This window comes from Candoia aspera, chromosome 5, assembly GCF_035149785.1.
Source record: "Candoia aspera isolate rCanAsp1 chromosome 5, rCanAsp1.hap2, whole genome shotgun sequence".
Taxonomy (NCBI): domain Eukaryota; kingdom Metazoa; phylum Chordata; class Lepidosauria; order Squamata; family Boidae; genus Candoia; species Candoia aspera.
The window spans coordinates 61,027,349-61,052,628 of NC_086157.1; the positions used below are offsets into that span (position 1 = coordinate 61,027,349).

General features: G+C 37.4%; 1 protein-coding gene across 4 annotated transcripts in view; it reads right to left on the minus strand.

Annotated features, from left to right (window-relative positions):
- The window catches only part of TTC3 (tetratricopeptide repeat domain 3), a 79,756-nt gene that overhangs the window by 39,830 nt on the left and 14,646 nt on the right, over positions 1-25,280 (minus strand). For 2 of the 4 annotated variants that reach the window (XM_063305364.1, XM_063305363.1), the window contains exons 11-21: positions 25,043-25,097; positions 20,629-20,791; positions 20,496-20,544; positions 19,351-19,471; positions 14,621-14,678; positions 14,203-14,260; positions 11,491-11,566; positions 10,145-10,282; positions 7,925-8,032; positions 7,080-7,192; positions 3,825-3,951 (exon numbers count right to left, since the gene is read on the minus strand). In XM_063305364.1, the coding sequence (XP_063161434.1) occupies positions 3,825-3,951; positions 7,080-7,192; positions 7,925-8,032; positions 10,145-10,282; positions 11,491-11,566; positions 14,203-14,260; positions 14,621-14,678; positions 19,351-19,471; positions 20,496-20,544; positions 20,629-20,791; positions 25,043-25,097 (1,066 nt within the window). The remainder of the gene's footprint in view (positions 1-3,824; positions 3,952-7,079; positions 7,193-7,924; positions 8,033-10,144; positions 10,283-11,490; positions 11,567-14,202; positions 14,261-14,620; positions 14,679-19,350; positions 19,472-20,495; positions 20,545-20,628; positions 20,792-25,042; positions 25,098-25,280) is intronic. The other 2 variants (XM_063305365.1, XM_063305366.1) reach the window with 2 other exon arrangements.

Consider the following 25,280-nt stretch of genomic DNA (forward strand, 5'->3'; position numbering starts at 1 on the left):
GCAATTGACAGGGAAGACTTCGCCGGGAGACTGGGATTTCTCGCTTTCTGAGCTGCACTGCAGTCCCTTAAAGGGACAGTAAGTCCTGCCTTCCCATTTCCTAATTATCCAGTTTAATTTTTTAAGTTCTATATCCTAAGAGAGGCTTTCTACAGTAAGAAGAACGAACTCTCTTGGTGCTTATTGTTATTTCTGGAATATTTTTAAAAATCTTTTAAAGTTTTGGCTTGTTTTCCCATTCAAAGGTTAAGGAAAACTGAGAATAAATAATTGCTTTCCTGTTATTTTTTTCATACTGAATTTGAAGGAGTATTTTCCTATACACTGGATTTCTTGTTTTTCATTCTTAGTCTTTTGTTCACCTTCCTCTAGATCTGCTTGTTAGTATATCTTCTTTTGTTGTTTCAATTTCATGCGGAAACTTTGTTATTAACTTATTAACTCCTATCTACTGTGAGTCAAGTAGCTAGGGGGTGCCATAATCTACTGCCTGAAAAATGGAAGAGTTTTTTTTTTTAGTTTTGTTCTGAGCTTAAGCAGTCCTTTAAAGAGACTTTTTCAGACTGCTGTCAAGTTATTCTGCAGAATATACAGGATATTGGGGAAGAGATCATTACTAAACTGCGTCATCTGGCTGAAGACAGTATGGAGAAAGATGAAGATTTCGGCAAAGAAGAAGATGCTTTTGTTGTCAGTGACACTGAAGTTATGCCAGGCGAAGACTGCATCTTGGAATTGAAGGGGTTACAGCAACAGTCTGAACTGCAGATTATAAAGAGTTGTTTTTCTGGGAAATTATTGTCTTTCTGAAGGATTGCTATGGGAAAGAAGAAAATATGTTATGTGGGAAGTTTTTTGCTGACAGGTTTGAGTTTTCATGGGGGGCAGTTGGGCTGTTTGATTTTTATAAGAAAAATGTCTTGGGTGTAATTGGGAGATATGTAATTGTTTAAGTTTACTTTGAAGTAGGCTGAAAATTTAAGAATGTATCACTGGATTGATAATGAAGTTATGAATTCATTTTCTTTTAATGACTTGGATTAAGATATATTGGAATTGTTTTAAGATCTGTTTGATTTGCAAGTTATTAGATATTTATAAGATATAATAATAATTGTTTGATTTTTAGGTTTAATAGAGTTAAGATTATTGTAGTATTATTAATCATAAAAGCAGACAATTTATATGTATTTATAATTTGATTTTCATTGTAGTGGACAGAAATATAGAGAATAGTGACAGGAAGAAAGGAACTAAATGTATGTTGTCTTACGGGGAAGGAAGTTGATTTAGAAATTTTATATATATGTATGTATGTATGTGTGCGCGTGCGTTTGTGTGCGTATATATATATATATTATTCATATAAAGGGAAGGAGCAACTGCATTAGTGATTTGTATGTGCTAATGGAAGGATTTATAGAAATGATGTGATCTTGGTTTGATATAGAGTAAGAGACTGATTAGAGAAATTGCTGTACAATCTTGTTGAAAGTTGGAAGTCACCTTTGTATGTAATCTTTAAAATTCTTTTTTCTTGTGTTTTACACTTTTTAGTTTTCTTTCTTTCTTTTTGTAGTTTTTTTGTTTTGTTTTGTAGTTTTTGTCTTAAACTTAATAAAAAGAGAGCCTGATGGCTTCCCTTGTCTCCTGGCGCTCAGACTGATGGGTCAGCTGCTGTCTGCGGTCTTCTTACAAGGAGCAGCTGTCTGGAGCACAACTGGCTGATCTCTTGTCCTCTCCTTGTCCAGAGACATTCCATTAGACAAGCTTGCCACAGTCCATCAGTCTTGGCCACAGCATCATCTCCCCTCCTTCGGAGACGTCTAGTTCATCATTCCCTCACCCGGAAGACTCACTGCCTTGTACAAAGCTGAAAAAAAAAGCTGTCGGTATTATCTCTGAGAAATCCTGGAGAATTGGTGAAAAGTCAGGTATTTGGGGAAGAGCAGAGGAAAAAGAATGGTCCAAGGACAATAAACCAGTCAATCTTAGATTTTTTGGCAATTCATAAAGATTCAATATGCAAGCACATTAAAAATGATTTCCTTCTATCAGCATGGATTTGCCAAGAATAATTCTTACTAGACAAACTGTCCTGTTGTGGGAGAGTTTTTTTCATTATCTTTTTCTTCTGCTCTCACCAGTAAAATACATTGAGAGTCTGGAAATTCTTTAAGTCTCTAGGATAACATAAATGGATGGAATATAGGGAAGATACAGGAAAGTGCAGACACTTTGTTAACACAGCAACAAAGGAATGTATTGGATTTTATTAAATAATTAAAACAAGTTTTTAAACAGGCTCACTTGATTCTACACAGTGTCTATATCCTGTCACTACTAGCGTACTGTGGTGGATTTCAGCAGCGCCGCTGGTTCTCAGGAAGGAGGGAGCACATTCCAAGAAGGGGAAGGAGATAAGCGGAAACATAGTCCATAGGGCAGTTGTGGGAAAGCTCAGAGATTCAGAATAGCCCCGCCCTAGAGCTTTCCCAGGTTATTTCCCCTTAGGTTAGGTAGAGTTGCTTTAGTCTGGCAAGATTCTGTCTATACTGCGTTAACAAATAAAGAACTGAAGTTTGGCTTGACTGGTTTTTGGTCGTTCTTGGGCAGGGCCTGACATCTACTTCCTGTGCTAAAAAAATCCTAACCCAGTCTCCCTGACAAGAAAAAGTATTCCAAGGCTTGGATTCTGAGCCTCCCTAAGTTCTATACCTCCCAAATGCCTCTCCTCCTCCTTTCCTCCTGCTGGAATATAACATGGAGGAAGTACCCTATGTTGCAATCCTTGGCTTCGCAGTTCCACACCTTTATCTCACTTTTTCTCTGGGAATTGCTGGAATGCACTAGACATAATGTATCTTGATTTCAAAAGTGAGAATTCAGTTTTCCTGAAGGTAGGAGCAGCAGGTTTAACACTCAACAAAAGGAAAACTAACTAAATCCAGGTCATAAGACCATAACACACACCAATCACTATCATTCCTTGGTACTAAGAGCACTGTAACGAATGGGGATCAGATCACTGATGGAAAAGGCCCCTACTGAAAGTTCACCTGCTTGGTCAAAATTGCTTACCTTGAAAGGTCTAGAAGAGGAAATGTGAGTCTCACATAAAGAAAGTAATGCCACATTTTTTCCCCTCAGAGCTTAAGCATTTATAAAATTCAGGGAGCAAATTTGGGATAAGTCACTGGGGGAAATGAAAGGAGAAGCAGCCCATAAGCATAGGAAACTGAGTTTTATCCAAATGTCTGTCATGTGGAAAACACCTGCCTATGCAGAGACAGATTCTGGCAGATGCAGCTCCTGTAACTATTCTCCCCATTTTCAGTCCTGACAGAGCAATGTCCTCTCTACCCACCCTATTGTCTCCTCTCCACCTGCACTGATTATTCCTCATGAACATCATGGTATTTATTATTGCTGTTGTTGTTTGATTAGCCTTGCCTAGAGAGCATCAGGCTCCCAACTACACATATAATTCAGCGGTGCATTGCTTATACCTAGGCACAATTTTGGCAGGTTTATTTTGACAGGAAGCAAGAGAGCAAAGAGAAATTTTTAAGGGCCCATGTGAGTTTTGCAAACTCAATGACTGAAGCAACCTGCTTACCCAGCAGAGGCAATATAAACCCCTTTGAAAGGTAGAAGCAGTTTCTGAAATGGATGGATAAAATTATCTATGCCTCCACTGAACAAGAATAAAAGCTCTTCTGCTCGGATGCAGTTGTCATGATGAGAAATATATTCTGGAGAGGCACCATGTGAGATGGCTTATAATGGCTCAATAAAAAGTACAAAACAGCATTGTGACTTACTTGTAATTTCTCTGACCTTGTCTCTTTGATTACTACTGAAGTTGTAGGCCATGTCAGTATTCCAGGCACAATCTTAAGATTGACCATGGTTTTTGATTTCATGAATTGGTCTAGAGCTTCAGAAAATCTACAGTGTACATGAAAAGACTCATAGTTTATTTATACAATTATAAAATATTATATATGTCATTTTTTCTCCCTTCCCCCTTAACACTGTGACTAATACATATATTTAACCATAGTAAAATAAACATTCTATCTTGGATTTTATGTTTATATTTTTATTAAGAATATTGTTTTTATTGTATTTTAATGTATTTATCCTAGTTTTATTGTAAACTGCCCAGAGTCACTCTTTGAGTGAGATGGGTGGTAATGAAACTCGAAATATAAATAAATAGTTTACTCATCTAACACTATTTTCTGGGTTTGCACAATGCACTGATGTTTAAGTTAACGAGGTAGGCTGGGTTCCCCCAACTTCCTAGCTAAACTGTGGTTGGCTGGGTTGTGATTTACTGTGTTATACAAATTCAGAAAAACTACTCATAAAGCAATTAAAAGAAGGAAAATAAAGGCAACTACAGATTCCACCTCTCTTGGAAAGCAAAGATTCAATGCAACTAAATATACTTTTCCAGTCCCTTCAGGGTACAGGTCTCTGGAATGTGAGAATTGTGACTATTAAGCTACCAGCTCTCTGGCCAATCCTTTTTGGCAGTGACAAGAGACAATGGATTTATTCTCCTGTTCCCAGTTTTTCAGAAGTTGTAGGGAGGACAGCATACCCCTTCCTTGGAGAGAAAAGCAACATGGAGGAGCCAAAAGTACTCAATGCATCAGTCTGAATGAATTGCCAGGCCTAGTTCAGACCTGTTTTTTGCCAGAAAGTTCCAAGCATTCCACATTCCCTGTTTACTTTTATGTATACAGTGAACCTGACTCTTTTCAGGTGCTAACAGAGACAGAAAACAATTGGAGGGGGGTGCATAAGTTGCTTTGAGTGGGCTAGGAATTTGTCAAATAAAAATAAATAAAATTTGGTGACAAGTGTTTGCTAATCAATTATGTGAATCAGCTCCAACCCATCAGGTGCTGTTGTTGTTTATTCGTTTAGTCGCTTCCGACTCTTCGTGACTTCATGGACCAGCCCACGCCAGAGCTTCCTGTTGGTCGTCAACACCCCCAGCTCCCACAGGGACGAGTCCGTCACCTCTAGAATATCATCCATCCATCTTGTCCTTGGTCGGCCCCTCTTCCTTTTGCCTTCCACTCTCCCTAGCATCAGCATCTTCTCCAGGGTGTCCTGTCTTCTCATTATGTGGCCAAAGTATTTCAGTTTTGCCTTTAATATCATTCCCTCCAGTGAGCAGTCTGGCTTGATTTCCTGGAGGATGGACTGGTTTGATCTTCTTGCAGTCCAAGGCACTCGCAGAATTTTCCTCCAACACCACAGTTCAAAAGCATCGATCTTCCTTCGCTCAGCCTTCCTTATGGTCCAGCTCTGGCAGCCATATGTTACTACAGGGAACACCATTGCTTTAACTATGCGGGCCTTTGTTGTCAGTGTGATGTCTCTGCTCTTAACTATTTTATCGAGATTTGTCATTGCTCTTCTCCCAAGGATTAAGTGTCTTCTGATTTCCTGACTGCAGTCAGCATCTGCAGTAATCTTTGCACCTAGGAATACAAAGTCTTTCACTGCTTCTACATTTTCTCCCTCTATTTGCCAGTTATCAATCAAGCTGGTTGCCATAATCTTGTGTTTTTTTTGAGGTTTAGCTGCAAGCCAGCTTTTGCACTTTCTTCTTTCACCTTCATCATAAGGCTCCTCAGTTCCTCTTCGCTTTCAGCCATCAAAGTGGTATCATCTGCATATCTGAGATTGTTAATGTTTCTTCCAGAGATTTTAACTCCAGCCTTGGATTCCTCAAGGCCAGCTTGTCGCATGATGTGTTCTGCATACAAGTTGAATAGGTAGGGTGAGAGTATACAGCCCTGCCGTACTCCTTTCCCAATCTTAAACCAGTCCGTTGTTCTGTGGTCTGTTCTTACTGTTGCTACTTGGTCCTTATACAGATTCTTCAGGAGGCAGACAAGATGACTTGGTATCCCCATACCACTAAGAACTTGCCACAATTTGTTATGGTCCACACAGTCAAAGGCTTTAGAATAGTCAATAAAACAGAAATAGATGTTTTTCTGAAACTCCCTGGCTTTTTCCATTATCCAGCGGATATTGGCAATTTGGTCTCTAGTTCCTCTGCCTTTTCTAAACCCAGCTTGTACATCTGGCAATTCTCGCTCCATGAACTGCTGAAGTCTACTTTGCAGGATCTTGAGCATTACCTTACTGGCATGTGAAATGAGTGCCATTGTTCGATAGTTTGAACATTCTTTAGTGTTTCCCTTTTTTGGTATGGGGATATAAGTTGATTTTTTCCAATCTGATGGCCATTCTTGTGTTTTCCAAATTTGCTGGCATATAGCATGCATTACCTTGACAGCATCATCTTGCAAGATTTTGAACAGTTCAGCTGGGATGCCGTCATCTCCTGCTGCCTTGTTATTAGCAATGCTTCTTAAGGCCCACTCAACCTCACTCTTCAGGATGTCTGGCTCTAGCTCACTGACCACACCGTCAAAGCTATCCCCGATATTGTTATCCTTCCTATACAGGTCTTCCGTATATTCTTGCCACCTTTTCTTGATCTCTTCTTCTTCTGTTAGGTCCTTGCCATCTTTGTTTTTGATCATACTCATTTTTGCCTAGAATTTACCTCCAATGTTTCTAATTTTCTGGAAGAGGCCTCTTGTCCTTCCTATTCTATTGTCTTCTTCCACTTCCGTGCATTGCTTTTTTAAAAATAATTCCTTATCTCTTCTGGCTAACCTCTGGAATTTTGCATTTAATTGGGCATATCTCCCCCTATCACTGTTGCCTTTTGCTTTCCTTCTTTCTTGGGCTGCTTCTAGTATCTCAGCAGACAGCCATTTTGCCTTCTTGGTTTTCTCTTTCTTTGGGATGTATTTTGTTGCCGCCTCTTGAACAATGCTGCCAACTTCTGTCCATAGTTCTTCCGGGACCCTATCTACGAAGTCCAGTCCCTTAAATCTATTCTTCACCTCCACTGCATATTCCTTAGGAATATTAGTGAGCTCATATCTAGCTGATCTGTGGGTCTTCCCTAATCTCTTTAGTCTGATCCATCAGGTGCTAACTACTGACTATACCACTATCATGGTACTACTCACCTATTTTGTCTCAAATATACTTTTCCAATTCCATAATGTGCTAAGCAATTGAATCTCACTTTTTGATATTGCTCAATTATTTTATTAAAATGATCTTTGGCTTTGCTTAGTTCCTTTGGAAAAAAATGAAAGAGATTGAGAATTACTGTGCAAATATTCAGACACAAAAATAGCTTTAAAAGGCATGCCATTTACTGCAGAATTAATAGGTGCAGAATGAATGAGGCATATATTTTGTTGTTTTCATTCTACTAATTGGCATCAATAGATAAATTCAGCTTTGGAAAGCAGCTGATCTCAGCAGAAGAAATGCTACGATAAATAATAATAACAATAACAATGATTTTGAGAGCAGTTCTGTTATGTGTAGAGATTTCCCTGATGCACATTAAGCTGGTCCAGGAGACTATAATAGAGTTTGAAAGCTTTTCAAATGTCCTTCTATTACAGTGGCTTCTACACAAAAAGTTAAGAAGCAACTGATGCAGATCATATTGTATAAATAACCATTATCAATAAAATAATGCATGACATTTGTTCTCAAATGTTCAACCTCAACTATTTTAAATGATCATATATAGTAACAACTATAAGTATAGTCAAATTTAATGCTAAGAATTATTGAAAGGTACAATGTATCTTCATTTATACTGTTTTTTCTAAGTAATATTTCAGTCCTGGTAAAAATAGCTATAGCAAATTTGATGTAAGGAAAGTGCTTAAAAAGGCACAGAGCTGATTTGAAGAAGCCTCACTCAAACTAATTTCATGCCTGTTTAAAGTGTATTAAATCCCTACTTTCCTATGTTAACGGGTTATAAAAGAGTAGTAGCTTGAAGTCTTACCTCAGGTTGTCCTATTCCAAGGAGAGCACTGGCATATCCATACATGATCACAACATAATCAACAAGAGCAAGATTCAGATGCTGCAATGTTTTTTTAAAAAAAAATGACTAGAAGACATGCAAATGTTTGTTGTTATATATTGTGGCAGATATACAGGTTTCATCACACATACTACTGAAGCATAATACAGTTATTTGCCTTTTACCACCCTTCCTTCCTCCCTCCCTCCCTTCTCACCCTTATAGCTTAGAATGAAATACAAACTAGGCCATTATAAAAACTATGGGGCAAATGTAATTAATTAGTTAAAAGCCTATATAAACAACCACACTTTTAGAACATCTCAAATTAGCAACCCATCTGATATGAGCTAATCCATTTCAGATGGGTGTCTTGAAAGATACCATGGTTTATAATACTGAAAGCTGCTGAAAGGTTCAGAACTAATAGAACTGCAATCTTCCTATCCAAATCCTGAGCATAAGTTATCTACCAAGATGATTATTCTCATTCAGTTCATGTTTATCTGTATGTGATTTCCAACTTATAAATAGTAACTTTGGGTGACTAACATGAGAGTAAAAACATATAAACAAAAGAACAAAGAGAGATCACAATACAACACAATCCAGTCCAACTCACAAAATATTCCAATCCTAAAACAGTTACAGGACAGGCTGATTCAGCACTCTGATCCAAAGCTTGGGGGGGAAACCAGGTTTTCAAGGCCTTATGGAAGGTTAAAAGGATTGGGGTCCCTGAATCTTGGGAAGTATACTGTTCCAGAGGCAGGCTCTGTGACAGAGAAGGCACACTTCCTCAGACATGCTAGAAGGGATATTGTTTCATAGAAGGGACCTGAAGTATGCCCACCCTGCTGAATCTTGTCAGAGGAGCTGAGAGAATCAGAAACAGGCAATCCCTCACATAACCTGGCCCTATACCATGAAGAGGTTTATAGATGATAACCAGCACCTTGAATTGTACCTGCAAATCTACAGTGCAGCTCATAAAGTAATGCTGTTACATGAGTGTAAATCAGTGTACCCATAACTAACCATGCTACTGCATTCTAGACCAATTGTAGCTTCTGGATGGTCTTAAAGGCAGCCCCATACAGAGCATGTTGCAATAGTCCAAATGAGAAGTGACCAAGGCATGAGTGACTGTGAGTAGGAACCCTCAGCTAATAGATAATCTCACCCAAAAACTTTATTTAGATGCTAAATAGGAGTGGAAAGAGCCTGAGGGATCCCACAAGGCAGGGGTATAGATCTCTCCACTATACCAGTGCTAAATGAAATATGTCACAAAGGAAAGAGAATCACTGCAACATGATGCCTCCCACGCCTAACTCTTAAAGCCAATCCAAAACGATACCATGATCAATGGTATCAAAAAGTGCTGAGAGACTTAGGAGGGCCAAGATACAGGCACTACCCCCATCCCAATCCCACCAGAGTGATCTACAAGTCTGGTCAATGCTATCTTGGTGCTGTAGTATACCCCAATCTGAATTCTAACTGCAAAGGATATACAGATAATGTTTCCTCTAGGGCCCTGTGGTGCTGTAGACCACCTTCTCAACAATCTTCTCTAGAAATGAAAGGTTGGAGACAGGACAAAAATTGTCCAGTACTGTTGGATCCAGGTATGATTTCTTGAGGGAGGGATGGACCAAGCCTCTTTGTAGACAGCATACATTCATAAAAGCACATAAATGCATTAAGCTGAAGTCTACATTTGTTTGACAAAAGTCAAAAGAAGCAGGTCCAAGCTACTCTGCTAAATACATTCATTGCCAATACTACCAGGAAGGAGCAAATACAAACAGCTGAGAGATATCACATACAGATACTAATGACTTCTAAAGGAACCACACGTGACAGATGGAACACACTCAAACCATTCTGGATTAAAATTACCTGCTTTGACCTAATTTTTCTACAAAGGTCTAGAGCAAATATATTTTGCTCCAAGCCTTTTTCCATCCAGAACATTTTGAACCCAGAATGTTTGGCATATTCTTCCTGTAGATAATTTGTTCATCGTCAAGAAACATTTTTTACCAATATCTAATTATATTTTCTGGCATTGGCATATTTAATATAAGAAGTGATGAACTTCTTTATAAATGTATTGCTTTTTTAGCATCCTGGGGCTTGTTTCATTAAGAAGTTAACATTATTGTAAACAGATTATAGCATCCTTTCTATTACCTGTAGTTGGGATGGATCTAGCATATTTAATGATAATGCAAATGATTGTTCAGCACTGTGAAAGCACTGATCCATTAAGGATGTTGATCCATTTTTCATATATGTCTTCAACATTTCTAATGAAAGTATTATATCCACCTACAAAATCCAAAACAAGGATTAAGTGTTGTTTTTATTGTATCAAAAAATTCTTTGCAGGCTGATTAAGAAAAATCCTCTAGGAAATTGAACTATATCTGAGATAGACAAACTCCAGCAGAATTTCAACTGCATTAGAGCTAGACCACATGAACAATAAGAAAGAATGCAAACTAGTCTAATAATATAAAGAGGATTAGGCGTTGACCATCCCTACCCTAAATGCAGCACCACCAGTGCCATAGCACATACCACACCCCTATATGGCTCCACTAACCCCCCTTCCAAATTAAAAAAAAAATTAAAAATCACCAAAATCTCACAAACTGATCAAATCTGTGCACTGGTATATGATCCCAGGATCTATCTTTCTTTCTTCCTTTCTTCCTTCCTTCCTTCCTTCCTTCCTTCCTTCCTTCCTTCCTTCCTTCCTTCCTTCCTTCCTCCCTCCCTCCCTCCCTTCCTTCCTTCCTTCCGTTTTCAAAGATGTTTATGTTGTTTTAATGTTATACTATTATGTTTTTGGCATTTACAACATTACATAGTACTAGTCCCTACTGTATGGCATGCACAAAGAACCCTCAAGATTCTTTGTGTAGATAAAAGCTACACAAAATTATTCTTGAGTTTAGAGACCCATTACAATTCTTCCCACGAATAAGAACAAGGTCATTGAATGGACCTGAATGTTACTTTAATTATTATTATTTTAAATCATGAATCAATTCCCATTCCTTTAAGTTTGAATAAGACAAACGTGCTTTACACCTTACAGGTCTACTAGACTCTTTTCCATCTCATGTTTTTATTGCGGGCTAGTCTGAAGACTATTAGAACATAAAATAGATGCGAGCAAAGCCCTAGGCAGCATAGCTGACATAATTAGATGTTTCCTGGCTTTCAAAAAAGAGGAAACCCTCTTCTTTCCATAAAATGCCTGCTTGCAATATTTTTAAACACTAGCTGGTCCAGAGAAACACACTAACCTATACTGGGCAAATTAACACTATATTATCAAGACTGACAGAATTCCCCAATACAAACATTCGTAGTTTAATTATTCACTCAAGACTTCTGTACAATGCTATGCATCTCTTCCATCAATTTAATAATCACAAAGTCTATTCAGCAAGTTTTACATGTTCAATAAATTCATGTGCTTACTACCACATTTCCCATAGTTTAAAAACGATGTATTATTTTGTTACCTGTTGCACATTTCCACAGTGAAAGTTGTATTTATCTAGAACTTTTTTAGAATCAGTTTTCAAGTTCAGTTGTTCCCTGCAATTAAAACAATTTAAGAATTATATTCCTTGTTAAGGCCTTGATTTTCATTCTCTGAATCTCTGAAAAATGTATTTTTACAGACTTTTCTATTGTTTATTTCTCTCTTGGGATTTGATAACCTACTTTCTGACAGCTTGATGTTAGCTAGTGTGCCTATTATATAACCTTTTAAAAATTCACCTATCTTGTTTGTCTTCAAAGTTACTTTAATTTTATATGCGGGGGTTGGTATTAGTTTTTAGGGTTGTGCAATAATCCAGAATTCAAGGAGAAAAGGTAACCTGGAGCAGATATAGGTGCACATATTGTACATGTCAGCATCTCCTTAAATCAAATGCATCTTCTCCTAGGATCATGAGGCAAGCCCAGGAAAAGATGCAGCTTCTTTAAGGAGTTGCCTACAGGTACAGCATGATATTCAAATCTGGACTGTTGCACAACCTTATTAGTTATTACTACTCCTTAACGATGCATCACATCAAAAGGATGGGAACACACACACACACATATTTACATTAATCTCTTAAGCATTGGGCATGCTGTTAGAAACCTGAAGCGGCCCTTGGAGATTTCAGCATTCATATCAAAGCCATTTTATGAATACATGTCTAAGGTTTCACTACTACAACATTTATGAGGCTATCTTAGTATATTTCCAGTTGAATATATATTGTAGAATATACTTTTAATTTTAGATTTTCAACTAAGAAAGCTGGGGCACTGGAAATTCTTGTGACATTTATGTTAATTATGATGTTCCCTTTCCACACTTATAGAAGAGTCCAGAGTAACCACCTAATCTAGATTTATACTGTACAATCAGTTTCAATCAGTCTGAGGATGTGACCAAGATATTTGGACAGGTTCATCCAATCACCTATTATTAACAAACTGTTAGTGATAATCACCCATTATCATTAACAAACTTCAGATGCCACTTAAAATGCCACTGTTTATGAAACGCTTGCTGAACGTTTCATAAGATTACAGTGACAATTATGCAAATATCCCTTTTGGATAAGGTGCACAGTAGGATGATGTCATTTCAGTTCAGTCAAGAGCTGTTGACTGAATAAAGTGTCTGAAACCATTTAATCTTGGCATAAGCCTTGGTTACTCTATTGATTATTTATTTTATTTATTTATTTATCTAATTTATCCCCGCCCATCTCCTCCTCTCGGGGGCCTCTGGGCGGTTTAATTTTATAAAAAATAATGATGAAAATAAAACCTTGATTTATCTTAATAATTTGACCCTGGTATTTTTTATTTTCTCTAACAAGATTGGAGGCCATGGATATACAGTGATTCTCACCTACATCTAGCATAAGAGGCATTTGAGTTCTAGACTTCCCCATTTACTTTAAAATCTAGATGAACCTAATAAGCAAGATATTTTGGACTACAATTCCTGTAAGTCACAGAGTCTGGCCAATCAGGAGGAATTCTGGTTCAACACATTTGTAAGAATATGACATTGAAAATAGTAGCAAAATTGCTAAGATGTTTTGACATAAAATGTTAAATGAGTGACATTTGTTTACTAAGAAATAACTTTTAAAAAAGTAAAATAGTAAAGTACGCATTAAAGGGAAGAAATGCAAGCAACTTTGCAAAGAATTGAAATGTCATGCTAGAACATAAAATTTCTAACAACTTAAAATTGATTAAAGAAACATTTCTTTTCCTGGATTCCTTTCCTGAGAAATCGAAAGAGACAGGAGAAGTGATGTTGGTGAGAAGGAATGCCAAAATACATTTCATAAAATTAAAGCATCTGGATATCAAACAGGGAATTTTGGAAGTATGTTCATGATATATGAAAGATGCAATATTTAATTCCATAATCTACACCTAAAGTATAGCAAAAAAAAAATTCTTAGCAGACCATGTATAATCACTAGAAAAGTCTAATAATAAATTAATTTACTTTAGAATGTGAAGAAAGAACTGTGGATCACTCAGTTAGTTCCAGCAATGAAATAACTCTTAAGAACACTCTAAAACTGTGTTTAGTTCTTCTGTCTAACTCATTCTCACTTGCTTACTTCAAATAGACTGGGGAGAAGCCAGGCATTATTTTACTACTTAAGGAAAAGCCCTTAGATGTACAGACATATTGGGCTATATTGTGTTAATTATGGATATAAACATGTCACAGTAATTGATTTTGTAATGTATTTGTGTTTTTACTAAAAGTTCTAAGAAAGACATTTTTACAAATGCATATCCTAGGGAAGTCTGAAGATATACTTCAAAAATATAACTGTGTCTCCAAATCTCTGTCAAAGCAGTTAACATCAAAAGATAATTTTAGAATACAGAGAAAACACTTCACAAATTCTAGTCCAAAACAAACGGAAAACACACAACCCCTAGCTTCCCCCAGTTAAAGAAAATTCCACATTTTCATCTGCCATAACAAATTGTTTTATGTAATAAACAAATTTACTGATTTAATATTAATCTAGACATTTTTACATATGAACTTTCATATGTAATAACTCTTACATACTCCTAGCTCGTTTTCTTTTTTTTCTTTTAAAAAGGATTAAAATAAAAGTTCTATATGCCATCACAGCAGTATTGCTGCATATGCTCTCACTACATAATACAAAAAGAATATTTACTTCATCTTTTCAGAATCATCAATTTGGCTTCTTTGCTTTTGTGGATTTTCACTCAGTCCTGTTATGATAGGGGGGAAAGAAAGGTATCTCATTACTTATTTTAAAAAGAATTACATATTCAGAGTCAGCTTTGCAAATATTGTCCCAAAGAATATAAGGAGCAATACAGAAATAGGTATGTAAAGAAACTAGCAAGGTACATAGAATCATCTAATCACATGGGCAACTAGAAATCTTAATACTTAGAAACATGAATATAATTAAAGACATAATTATATTAAGTCTTTTACACTGGTCATATGCATTTAGTTATACAGCCTTATGTCAACTGTTTAAAATCTTCCGATTTCACTAATTATTTCACTACTGGGGTCCTCTCAATATAAGCACGTTTGATTTTAAAAATGCAATAACTTACCTGTTGTAAAAACTGATAGATGATCTGTGTTTTCTCTAGTCTGTGTGTTTCCAACAACCTGATAAAAAACAAAATGTGACTTTTTCCACAAAGGAATATATTATGTATCAAAGACATCCAGACGAAACAAATTTAATCTAAGCATGCCCAACATTTTAATATTTTTTATTTGCTATTCCTCCTCCTGTCAATTATCTTTAGAAGACATCTCTCAGAGCTAATATGATCCATTGATCTGAGCTTCAGGCTTCCTAGATAGGTAAAAATAATGGAAGTCTTCCTCTTATTAATGAGTACCATCCCTAGGATGGAAATACAGTGTCACTGCCTGCTATGTCTGGATGTAAAGGGAGGGGAAGGGCAGCAAATAAGACTTGTTGGATAAAAAATGCTGTTATGGACTCTGGGTTTTTTGAAGAGGGTTTGATGGCCAGGAAAATCGTTTTTCCTCAGAATCAGAGGTAGAAAAAGTACTGTGTCTGCAGCATCTTGGTGTTCGGGCTTCCAAAAAAAGGATACATGGTGGTGGAAGGCAAGCCTTGATTTTCTACTGTGAAGAACAGAAGCTAAATTCCCAGTCATAGCAAAAGCCAGATGGAGCAAAATATGCTGCAAAAATGTCCAGAGTTTGGCAATCTTAATCAAACCAAACAGCAATCTGACTCTCAGAGGAAGCATCCTTCATACTGGAAAAGTTGCTGCTGGTTACTTTTTATAAATTCTAATGTGCTTTCCCCACTACCCACCCCCACAGCTTTAACTGAGGCAAGATTGGTATGGCCCTGATAGGAGATATGTCTTCAGATAAAGAGGATGAGGAAGAAGTGCAGCCAGAAGCATCTAGTGACAGTAGCCCTGTCATTGGAGATTCCAGCAGTGCTGGAGCCTGTGGTTCCATTCTGACTTTGACAGACTTGGCAAGTTCATAGGACCCCTACTGACAGTAACTCAGACACAGAAGATCAACCAATTAGTCCTTGGCAGAGGTGTTTAATGAAGATCCAGAATCAGACAGCTGAAATTTGCAGATCTGAGAAGCTAGTCAAAAGGCATGTGAGTTCTAACAGGAGAACCGACTCTGCTGCCACTGTTTGATGAATGCACCAGATGGAGGTTCAGTGGGGCTTGTTTATTGTGCTTACTCCCTTTGGACAACAAAACTCAAAAATTCAGCTCATTGCTGTTTACTTCTATTCTCTTTGACCTTGTTTCTTGCTTTCCTTGGATGTGTTGCCTGAGAGATTACCAGTCTTGATCCCTGCTTGCCTGTTGGACTATGGGTACAGTCTATCCTCAATGGTACAGCAAAGGGACTTTTTTTAAAGCTTGCTCATCTCTGACCCATAGCAGATTTATAGCCTCCTAATTTGCTTCCTGGCAGCCAACTGTACCAGTACAGAAAAAAGATGTCCAGAAAAGAAAGAAAGGACTAATGAGTGCAGATAATAAAAGGAATGGAGTGGAACAAACAGATTTTTGTTAAGGTACTATAACAGAGTGAGAAACAAAAAGGGAGAGAAGTAATTAAGAGGTTATAAAAGTAAAGAGGAATGCTTAAGCTAAACTGAAGTAGAGAATAACAAGCCAGCTCTTGCTCTAAGCAAATGAACTGGAAAGAACAGTAGAAACCCTACTGATACTTGATCCCTATCTTCCAAGCAATGTAATAATTAATTCACCCTTTGATGCTTCATGTGTCAAGAGAACAGAATACTGGTTATGCCGTAAGAAAGGTTCTTCTGGTTTGATGCAAAGGGGGCCTCTCCTACTGCCTTCAAAGGCAGCAAAATTATATGACATGTTGTTATATTAGTTCTCTTAGACTCATTCCTTCAGTTCTTATTCATACCTAAGCTAAAAAGGAACCAGAAGGAGCTCCTCCAAATATAGCTTAATAAAAGAAACACTGTATCCCAGTCTTAAGAAGGATGTAGCCTTAAATACCTTCTTTGCATCAAAGGAACATTCATGGTAGATGACCAATTTTTCATTCCTATGTGATGCTTGAGGGCATTCAAGCATGGGATATACGTAAGTTAGGTGGGAACAACTAACTGAACCTTGTAAAACAGGTAAGATCTGTTGTAAAACTACACATTCAAAGGCTGTTTCTGCAGAAGCATAAAGATCCTGCTTGTTATAACTAACTAACCCTTGGAAGGGTTTTAGTTTTTTTCACTCTAAGAAGGGTCATTAATGGGGAATGCTGCTGTGATGTGTAGTGATGTGAAGAATTTCAGGTAGTTTCTGGCTATCAAAGACCATATAATGTAAATGTAACCTCTCAGTCATCTGGCCAGGTGGTACTGGAAATTTGCATTCCTAGGCAGGTGGAGTGGGATAAACATACAGGAAATATGGAAAGGTCCCCAAAAGGGAAAAAAAAATCAAAATGATATGTTAAGTTTTATAAAAAAAAATTAATGCTCCAGGGACATCTAAATTTTGACAGTTAAGAGGTATCAGGATAGAAGAAAAAGAAAATATATTCCTGAGATCTGCAAGAGTCATATTGACATTAGGAACAAAGGAAGAATCCATTCTCACAATGGTCAAGTCTTGGAAAGAAGTACAAGGATCTTGGAGACTGATGGCTACCAACTCTGAAAACCTTTTTACTGCGATGACTATAAGAAAGAAATACCTCAGGAACAGAAGCTTGAGAAAACATATTCCAGATGTTCAAATGGCCTAGCAGTTGCAGCTTCAAAAACAATATGTAGGCTTTTCAGTTGAAATCTGTATTCTACAAGTAGGCTGAAAAGACTGCTCTTCTAGGAACCATTTGTTGGTAGGATGAAATCCAATAAAACACTTAACTGGTGAGATAAGGGCTAATGATACTGACACAATTTGTCTGTGCAAGTATTCAGTTATAACTTCATCTCCCACCAATGTGGTAAAGAAGAAAGTACCTGTTTAGTACAAGTCGACTTACACCTCTTTCCTATTGCACCAACAAATAAGGACTCATAATGATCTCATACATTATTTAAATATAGTACTTTCTGGACAAAGTGGTAGTCCTGTTTACTGAACCAGTGTTGACTAAGGCTATATATGATGCCCATTTAGTAGTCAAGTATCTAATTGCATCCATTAGGGATTAGAGTGAAGAATGAGATCCTGCTGCAGTAGGTGGAAAGACCCACAGCTAAGAGAGTTGAGAATCTTGGACAACTGTGGACAGCATGGCCAATATAACATAACAAGGATCACTATGGCTGCCTCAGACCTGATTTTCCTTAGCACCCTGGCAAACAGTGGGAACACAGGAAAGACATATTAGGGCCCCTGAGCTAAAGGAGAAGAAAGCTATCCACAGACTCCACTGTTACACATTGCAAATAAGACAAATAAGTCCACTTTTTTTTAAAGAGGCAAACATGATCTCTGAAATTCCAACATAACCATATTTAAACTCCATTTCTCTGGATCCAGTGTGTTTTTGCAGAGAAAACCAGGTTCTATATGCAAAGTCCCATGATCTAATGAGGCAATAAGTTAAGAGGTATCAGGATAAAAGAAAAAGAAAATATATTCTTACATAAATAAGGAATGAACTTGGCTATTCTGCTTAAAGGAGGAGTGACACTTTTATTTTGTTTGTATTAACTTTTACCTCATCTCAGTGGAGAATGTACATGTTCATTTCTAGCATCACCAGGCAAATGAAATTTTGACCTTTGTGGCATGCAGGATTGGAATGCATTGTTTGCTATCTATAGTTTCAGTTTTAAAATGAATTAGAAGCCACTGGAGCATGGAATAAAGCTGAAATAAGGATAGCATCAGTCCCAGAATCCAAGAAAGATGCATGAGCTGCTTCCAATTATTTTTCAACAGGCAAATAGCCTTCTAAATCTTTAGAACTATTCTGGGTAATTAAAAAAGAAGTTCTTTCGGAATGTCTAGGCAGGGCTCTAAACAGATACTTTCTATCAGGAGGGTTTTTTTTGGTGTTGATGAGAAACCCGTATATTTAAACACTGACAGCCTTGATTAGGTCTGTCTGAACTTGTGTGGCAGAGGATCTAGAAAAGCCTCTCTCCCCCCCTTTCTCACACATACACACTCACTTTCGGGAGACATTTTGGCTATCCCAAATGATCATAATTTTGGAAATGTTCCTGGTGTTGAAGCCATACCAAAGGGCAAGGATCTAAACTGAAAATGACTGCCCTGGTAATAAAAACAGGCATATTTTCTGTGCAACAGAGTTACAAAACATAGTCCTCTGACACATTTACAACTGGGTGCCCCACCTTGATTAGCTGAACTAAACATATTTGTTCACAAACTTGTAGTCCATAATGGCTCTTCAGTCCCGTCATTTTTTGAAAGATAAAAATGAAATAAATTCCTCAGAATGTTTGGCTGGCATAGTTCCATAACTCCTATTTGTAACACACAAGGCTTTCAAGATTCAGTTATTATACCATAGTACAATAAAGAGCATTCCTGGAATGCCTGCCATACCTGTATCATGATCTTGCCTACCTCAAAGGGCTGATATCATTCTTATAGGCCTCTCTAAGTTTCTCTCTGTCCCATCTTATACTAAGCAAACTCAAGATGGGATTAGTTTTAAGTTTCTTTCTCATGCTTTCCTCTTTCTCAGGACCAAGTAATCTTTTCTTAAGAGTCCTCCCTTAGCAGCTTGCTCATTCCCTCTCTATCCCCAAGGTCAACTCTACATTCTTTCACTTATATGTTGCTTTATAACTTACATTAATTTGCTTCTGCTGGCAAGGATGATTGTGAGAATCAGACAGTTTTTTCTTTTCATTGTGAACTTTCTTTGATTCTTGGTTACCAACTGGGGCATATTCTGACGAACTAATGGAATCACTCAAGCACAAATATAATTAACACAAAAATAAATGATCATACATTGTTAAGACAATTATCATGTTAATTATCATCTATGAATATATAAGATAATCATGAATTATGTTACCACCCAGAACTACTGTATAACTGATCTTTGTTAATAAAGTAAATAACACTCTAACAGGGAGTAAGCAACTTTTTGGATTGACTGTTACATCTTAATAAAATCCTTGATAAATGTTTACTAAAAATAGGTGCACTGAGAAATTTTAAAACATGCAATATTTGTAGAAACATAACGGGGGTTATATATGGAGTATGTGAGTAAAGAAAAAAGTGAATATTTGTATTTCTTTTGCTTTCTTTGTTATATAGAAATGAAAATCGGGTATACTAGGAGAAACATAAAAATTTAGTTAAATGCAGTGGTAACAGATTACTTATGAGTGTGTTAAAGAAAAAAGACAGAGGGTCTTGATCCTCGAGAACCATCGTTGCTAGGTCTGTAAACCAATTGATAAATTGCCTTTGTTCTTTCACTTTCTCCTGTTTTTTGGAAGACATTCATTGATCCACTCAGTGTATCAAGAGGAAAGGGAAGACAGGAAAAATTGTGATCGGATAGTGATGATGAATGTCTTCCAAAAAACAGAGGAGAAAGTGAAAGAACAAAGGCTATTTATCAATTGGTTTATAGACCTAGTAGAAGCAAGGATGGTTCTCAAGGATAGAAAAGTATGGAGAGATATAGTAAATGGTGTGGGTGTAATACTAGATTTAGATTCCCTTTTCTTATCTCCTACCTTTAATTTCTTTTGTCCACTGCTTATTTTCTGAGCATTGGTAAATACTGCTTACCCAAAAGGGAATACCACGATGAATATATATGTATGCAAGTATGTAAGTATGGGTATGTATGGATGTGTATTAAAACTGGCCTTGAACAAAATCTGTAACAGTTGAGATTTAATGAGTAGAAATTAATAATAGTTATTATTAGATTCTTGTTACTTAGACACATAAATTTTGGAATTAAACTTACTTTTTCTGCAACAGTTGTTTCTTTAGTCTGTATTTATTTTGTTTTGCACCTAAATGCATAAAAAAACCTGAATAACTGATATCATACAGAACATTTAATCGTTTATAAATAATTTGAACAAAGAAATGGTTACCTCTAGCTTCTTCCATTTGCTTTTTCAGCTTCTCATGTTGCTCAATAAGACCCTTAATTCCTTTGGGATTCTCTCTGCATAGGTCCTGACCTCTCTTATTGGCTTCTAATGCTTTTCTGTGCTCATCCAAGAATGATAAAGCATCACAAAATCGATAATGTCCCTACAAAAAGTGATGGGCAATATGTTTAGCATCACTCTAAAATAGAAGGTTTTGTCAGTTACATTTCTCAGTTTGCTAGCTGAGTTCATACCGCAACCCAATCCTATGTCGCTGAGCAGAATATTATGTTCCGTATTGTTCATACACAAACATAAACTTGCATTAGATTGCAGACTAAATGTAACACTATTTCATTTATCCATTTGCTATTCTAATAAAAACAACCAAGTATGTAAACAAAGGATTTGGGAGTCTATCAATGCAATTTTTGTATTGATCTTAGGGTGAGCTATAGAATATAGATACGGCATTTTATCCTCCTTGCACTGGGGCAGTTGGATTATTCAAGAATCAGTATATTAATATTCAAGTTATAATTGCTTTATAGGCTCCTTTCTCAGGGCCTCTGTTTTTTAAAGATCTGCAGATAAACAAAAAGCTGTTTTAATGATATTCTGTAAACAGAAGGGGAAATACTTTTTTTTGCTAATTTTCAATGCACCCTTGTTCTGCCAAGTGTCCAGGCAGTGATCAGGTCCCCAGACAATTGGTTCTTTTAGATCCAGAGACAATAACCACACCAGTGAGTCTGGGGAAGGGAAAAATCCATGTCCTTCCTGACCATAGGACTCCTAATAATGTTTGCAGGTCAGTTGAACTATTCTGCAGTAAAGATCAACTGCAAAAAACGTTAATACCATTTAATTCCCCAATAGCTTCCCAAAATCAAAACTTGCAAAGCTGGGAAGGAAAAATCTGTGCATTGGCATAGGAGTGTATTCAGTGCTTGGGCTACCTCCATAGCCAAAAGTTGTTAAAACAAAAACAAAATTCAGATAGAGTATACCAATCCATGGAGGCCCTATCAAACATTCTCCTAAATATTTTTTCCTTTATTCATCATGTGCCATGTTGAAGGACAAATGAAATCTAGTAAGTTTCTTCTTATAATCCATATAAAGTTTAAAAGTGAAAAATATGAAGCCACCCCCCCCTTCTTTTCTCTCTCTCTCTTTTAAGAGCTTGCATTAGAGCCAATGTTGGACTCTTGCTGCAAGACAAGGGGTGAGATTGCTGGTAAAAACTGACTGGAATGCAAAGCACTCTTGGGGCAGAGCAACAGATAAGCGATGGCAATAAGCAAACCATTGCTTCTCTGAGACTGCCTAGGTCTCCTCAAGAGAAGCAATCAGCATTTCCTAAAAGTAAAAGCTGTAGGAAAAGAAATTTACAAAAAACTTAACATTCAAATCGTTATTCTGATAAAGGGGCTTAAAGTTCAGCCCATTTACTACAATCACTTTTATACTAGAGTAGGAAGCATGCTTCTCCCCACCCCACCAAGTCTAACAGACTAAACAAAAATTATCTCCAGGCCTCCTGTTCTGCTACTTCCAGGGTACTAAAACTCCCAGTGCCATCAGTGTAAGCTGTGAGTCCCAGAAATCTTGCTTAGCAGATTTCCTTCCCCACCACCAGGGCATTGTCATTGGATCCCCACCTTCATCGCCAATTACGTTCTGCCAAGAGTCCAGGTGGTGATCAGGTGCCCAGACAATTGATTCTTTTACATCCAGAGACAATAAGCACTCCAGTGAGTAAAGAGATCTTAAACTTTATTATTAACTCAAGCAAATAGATTTAAACAGAAAGACAATTTAGACAGATTAAACAGAAACACAAGAAAAGCATAATGTAAGGAAAAAGCATAACATACCAGCAAGATGATACCCAATCCCCCATCAGATTTCAGGAGCCCCTCAATAATGACAGTGGAAATTCCCCAGGGCAGCTCCATTTCCAGAATACTCAGCCCTAAGTCTATGCAGAAGCTTCCCAAGCCAATTTTGCACAGTACCCAGTACCAGGCTCTGTGGCCAAGCTCTCAACTCAAGAAGCAATCCTAAGGTTTTTATTGAAGTCTGGCTCTAAAATCTCGAAACCCTGTTTTCATGGTACCGAGACTGCAGGATCTCACCTTGACTGGATAGTTCCCAGGGTATGGGCATCTGTTTATGACATAATCCAAGAGCCTGGGAAGCTATACAGATAAGCTAGTGCTTACATAAACAATCTTCAGGTTTTCTCTTCTTCCCCCACCTCCCTTTTCAAGCAAGAGTGAAAAACAAGCAGGTTAAACATAGCTCAGAATGAACTCTAAACTCCTCGAAATACAGTGATCTTCTGCATTGCCACTACAACCCTTTCCATGAGCAAAATCTGCCCGGGAAATAGTTGATATTAGGGATGAATAACATGTGTTCTGCTGTAGGTGGAACTGTAATTTCTCACAACCTTCAATTTTCACTGAGGCTTCTCTGCATCATAATTTAGCCATTTCTATTTCTTCTGAACTTTTATATTTCAAAATAATCAAAGGATGCAGTCTGCCGCTCCTTCACATAAGAGACAAGCTTTCTTCCCTCTACATTGGAAGAAAAAAACCCCCAACAACTACAGAGAACCTTCCCTCCCAAATTTGTCTCTATATAGGTTTCTCACATGAAAGTAGAGTACTTGCTAGAATTCTTGTACTGTTACTTTTACCTTTTTCCTAATAAATCTTACTAATCAGAACTCTCAGAGACTTGTTCATTAGGACTAACCATTTCAAGTCCAAGTTGTTACAAGGGAAATGTGACATTAATTCTGACAAGTTCTTATTCTCTCTACTAGACCACGGTGATTGATCTTCTTACCATGCCACTGAATTCTGACTAATTTGCCTTTACAGCAATTAAGTGAACCCATACAAGAACTAGGTAGAAGTCCAGTTTAACCAACGGATTCTAACAAGCACCCAAATGACACAGCAGATGGCACAGATCTAGCTCCCTTCTACTGTGGCATTGGTGGCTGCACAGCTGCTGCACCACCTCCTGCAGCTTCTTGTCTGATGAATATGGTAGTCCACAGAAATGCAAGTGTTCATTTCATTATTCTTGGTAGAATTTATACTTTACTTTTGACCAATAAAGCTGCCAGTACGCTAGGCATATTGTAAGTTGACTTGAAATTGCTTTGACAGGCTTTCATGATTTCTACATTATCCTATTAGTAATAAAGATCATTCCTGAAACCCAGATGGCTATTACCTAAATTTGCTAGCTTCAAAGGACTTGACAGATTGACATTCACAAATTGCCTTAAAGTAAGTGATGTTGTATGTAGCTGACTTCTAACTTTACTTGAGAGAGGTAGGTTGGAATGAATTGGTTCTAGATGACCAATTTAAAGAGAGCCTATCTAATGAAGTAGCCTGACCAGGCACCCCAGAAACTGTATAGCCATGGACAGAAGATTAAAAGAGCTGAGACAGATGTCGGATAAGAATATGGGAAAGACAGTTTGGTCTAGTGGTTAAGGCAATGGGCTAGAAACCAGGAGACTGAGAGTTCTAGTCCCACTTTATGCATGAAAGCCGGCTGGGTGACCTTGGGCCAGTCACTCTCTCTCAGCCAAACTCACCTCACAGGGTTGCTGTTGTGGGGAAAATAGGAGAGGAAGGAGTATTAGGTATGTTCCCCGCCTTGAGTTATTTATAAAAATAATAAAGGCGGGATAGAAAACAAACAAACAAACAAACAAACTCTCTATATCCTTTTTCCACCCTTTACCTATTCTTTGAAAAATTCTAAAGTTAAGGCTATCCAACTGAAAGTGAATAACCTCCCTGCAATCAGCCACAGAAAAGCAACACACTCATGTTTGGTCTCTGTTTTATGGAGTTTCTAGACATTTTGTATTTGGTTATTCCGCTAAACTTCCTGCTCTGAGTCCTTGTGAAATGTCATTCGTATGGAAGAAGAGGTCACTCTGCAATTACGTCCTCCTGATCATGACATGTCCCTCTCCTCTGATGGATTCTGGCACCCCAGACATCCTCACAGACATGGTTATTTCTTGCAAGTATGTCTTGCCCACTCAGATGAAAGACTCAGCTATGTGAGTAGAGACCATCAATGGAAGGCTCTTGTTCTCTGGTCTGATTACTAAACACACAGCTTCCCTTTGCTTTACCATTTCCAGCCATCAGGAAACATTACAGTTCAATTTAATTTCTTCTTTGCATGTCCCGATAGTGCTGAAAATGGATTGCCCTCAGAACCCATAACTTCCAAAATTGCCAGGGTTAAATACAATGGGAACTTCATCAATTTTCTGTTCATGTAAATGATAAATTCTTTCCATGTCCAATAATCTCAAACTTGAATCACAGCAAAACAGATTTATAAAATAAACGCAACTAACCTTAGGCCAGCAGGGTTTCAAAATAATGGCTCTCTTCCCATCACACAAGGCTTTCCTAAAACAAAAGTAAGTTTGGTACAAATGATTTAGTAAAATGCTTTCATTCAAACTGAAAAGCTTTTCAAACTTTAAGATTTTAATAAACCTCAGAAGAAATGATCACTTGTAATTTTCCATTTGGCAGCAGATAGCCATTTTCATGGCTGGGATAGCTTCCTGTCCTTCTGGAAGCCAGATT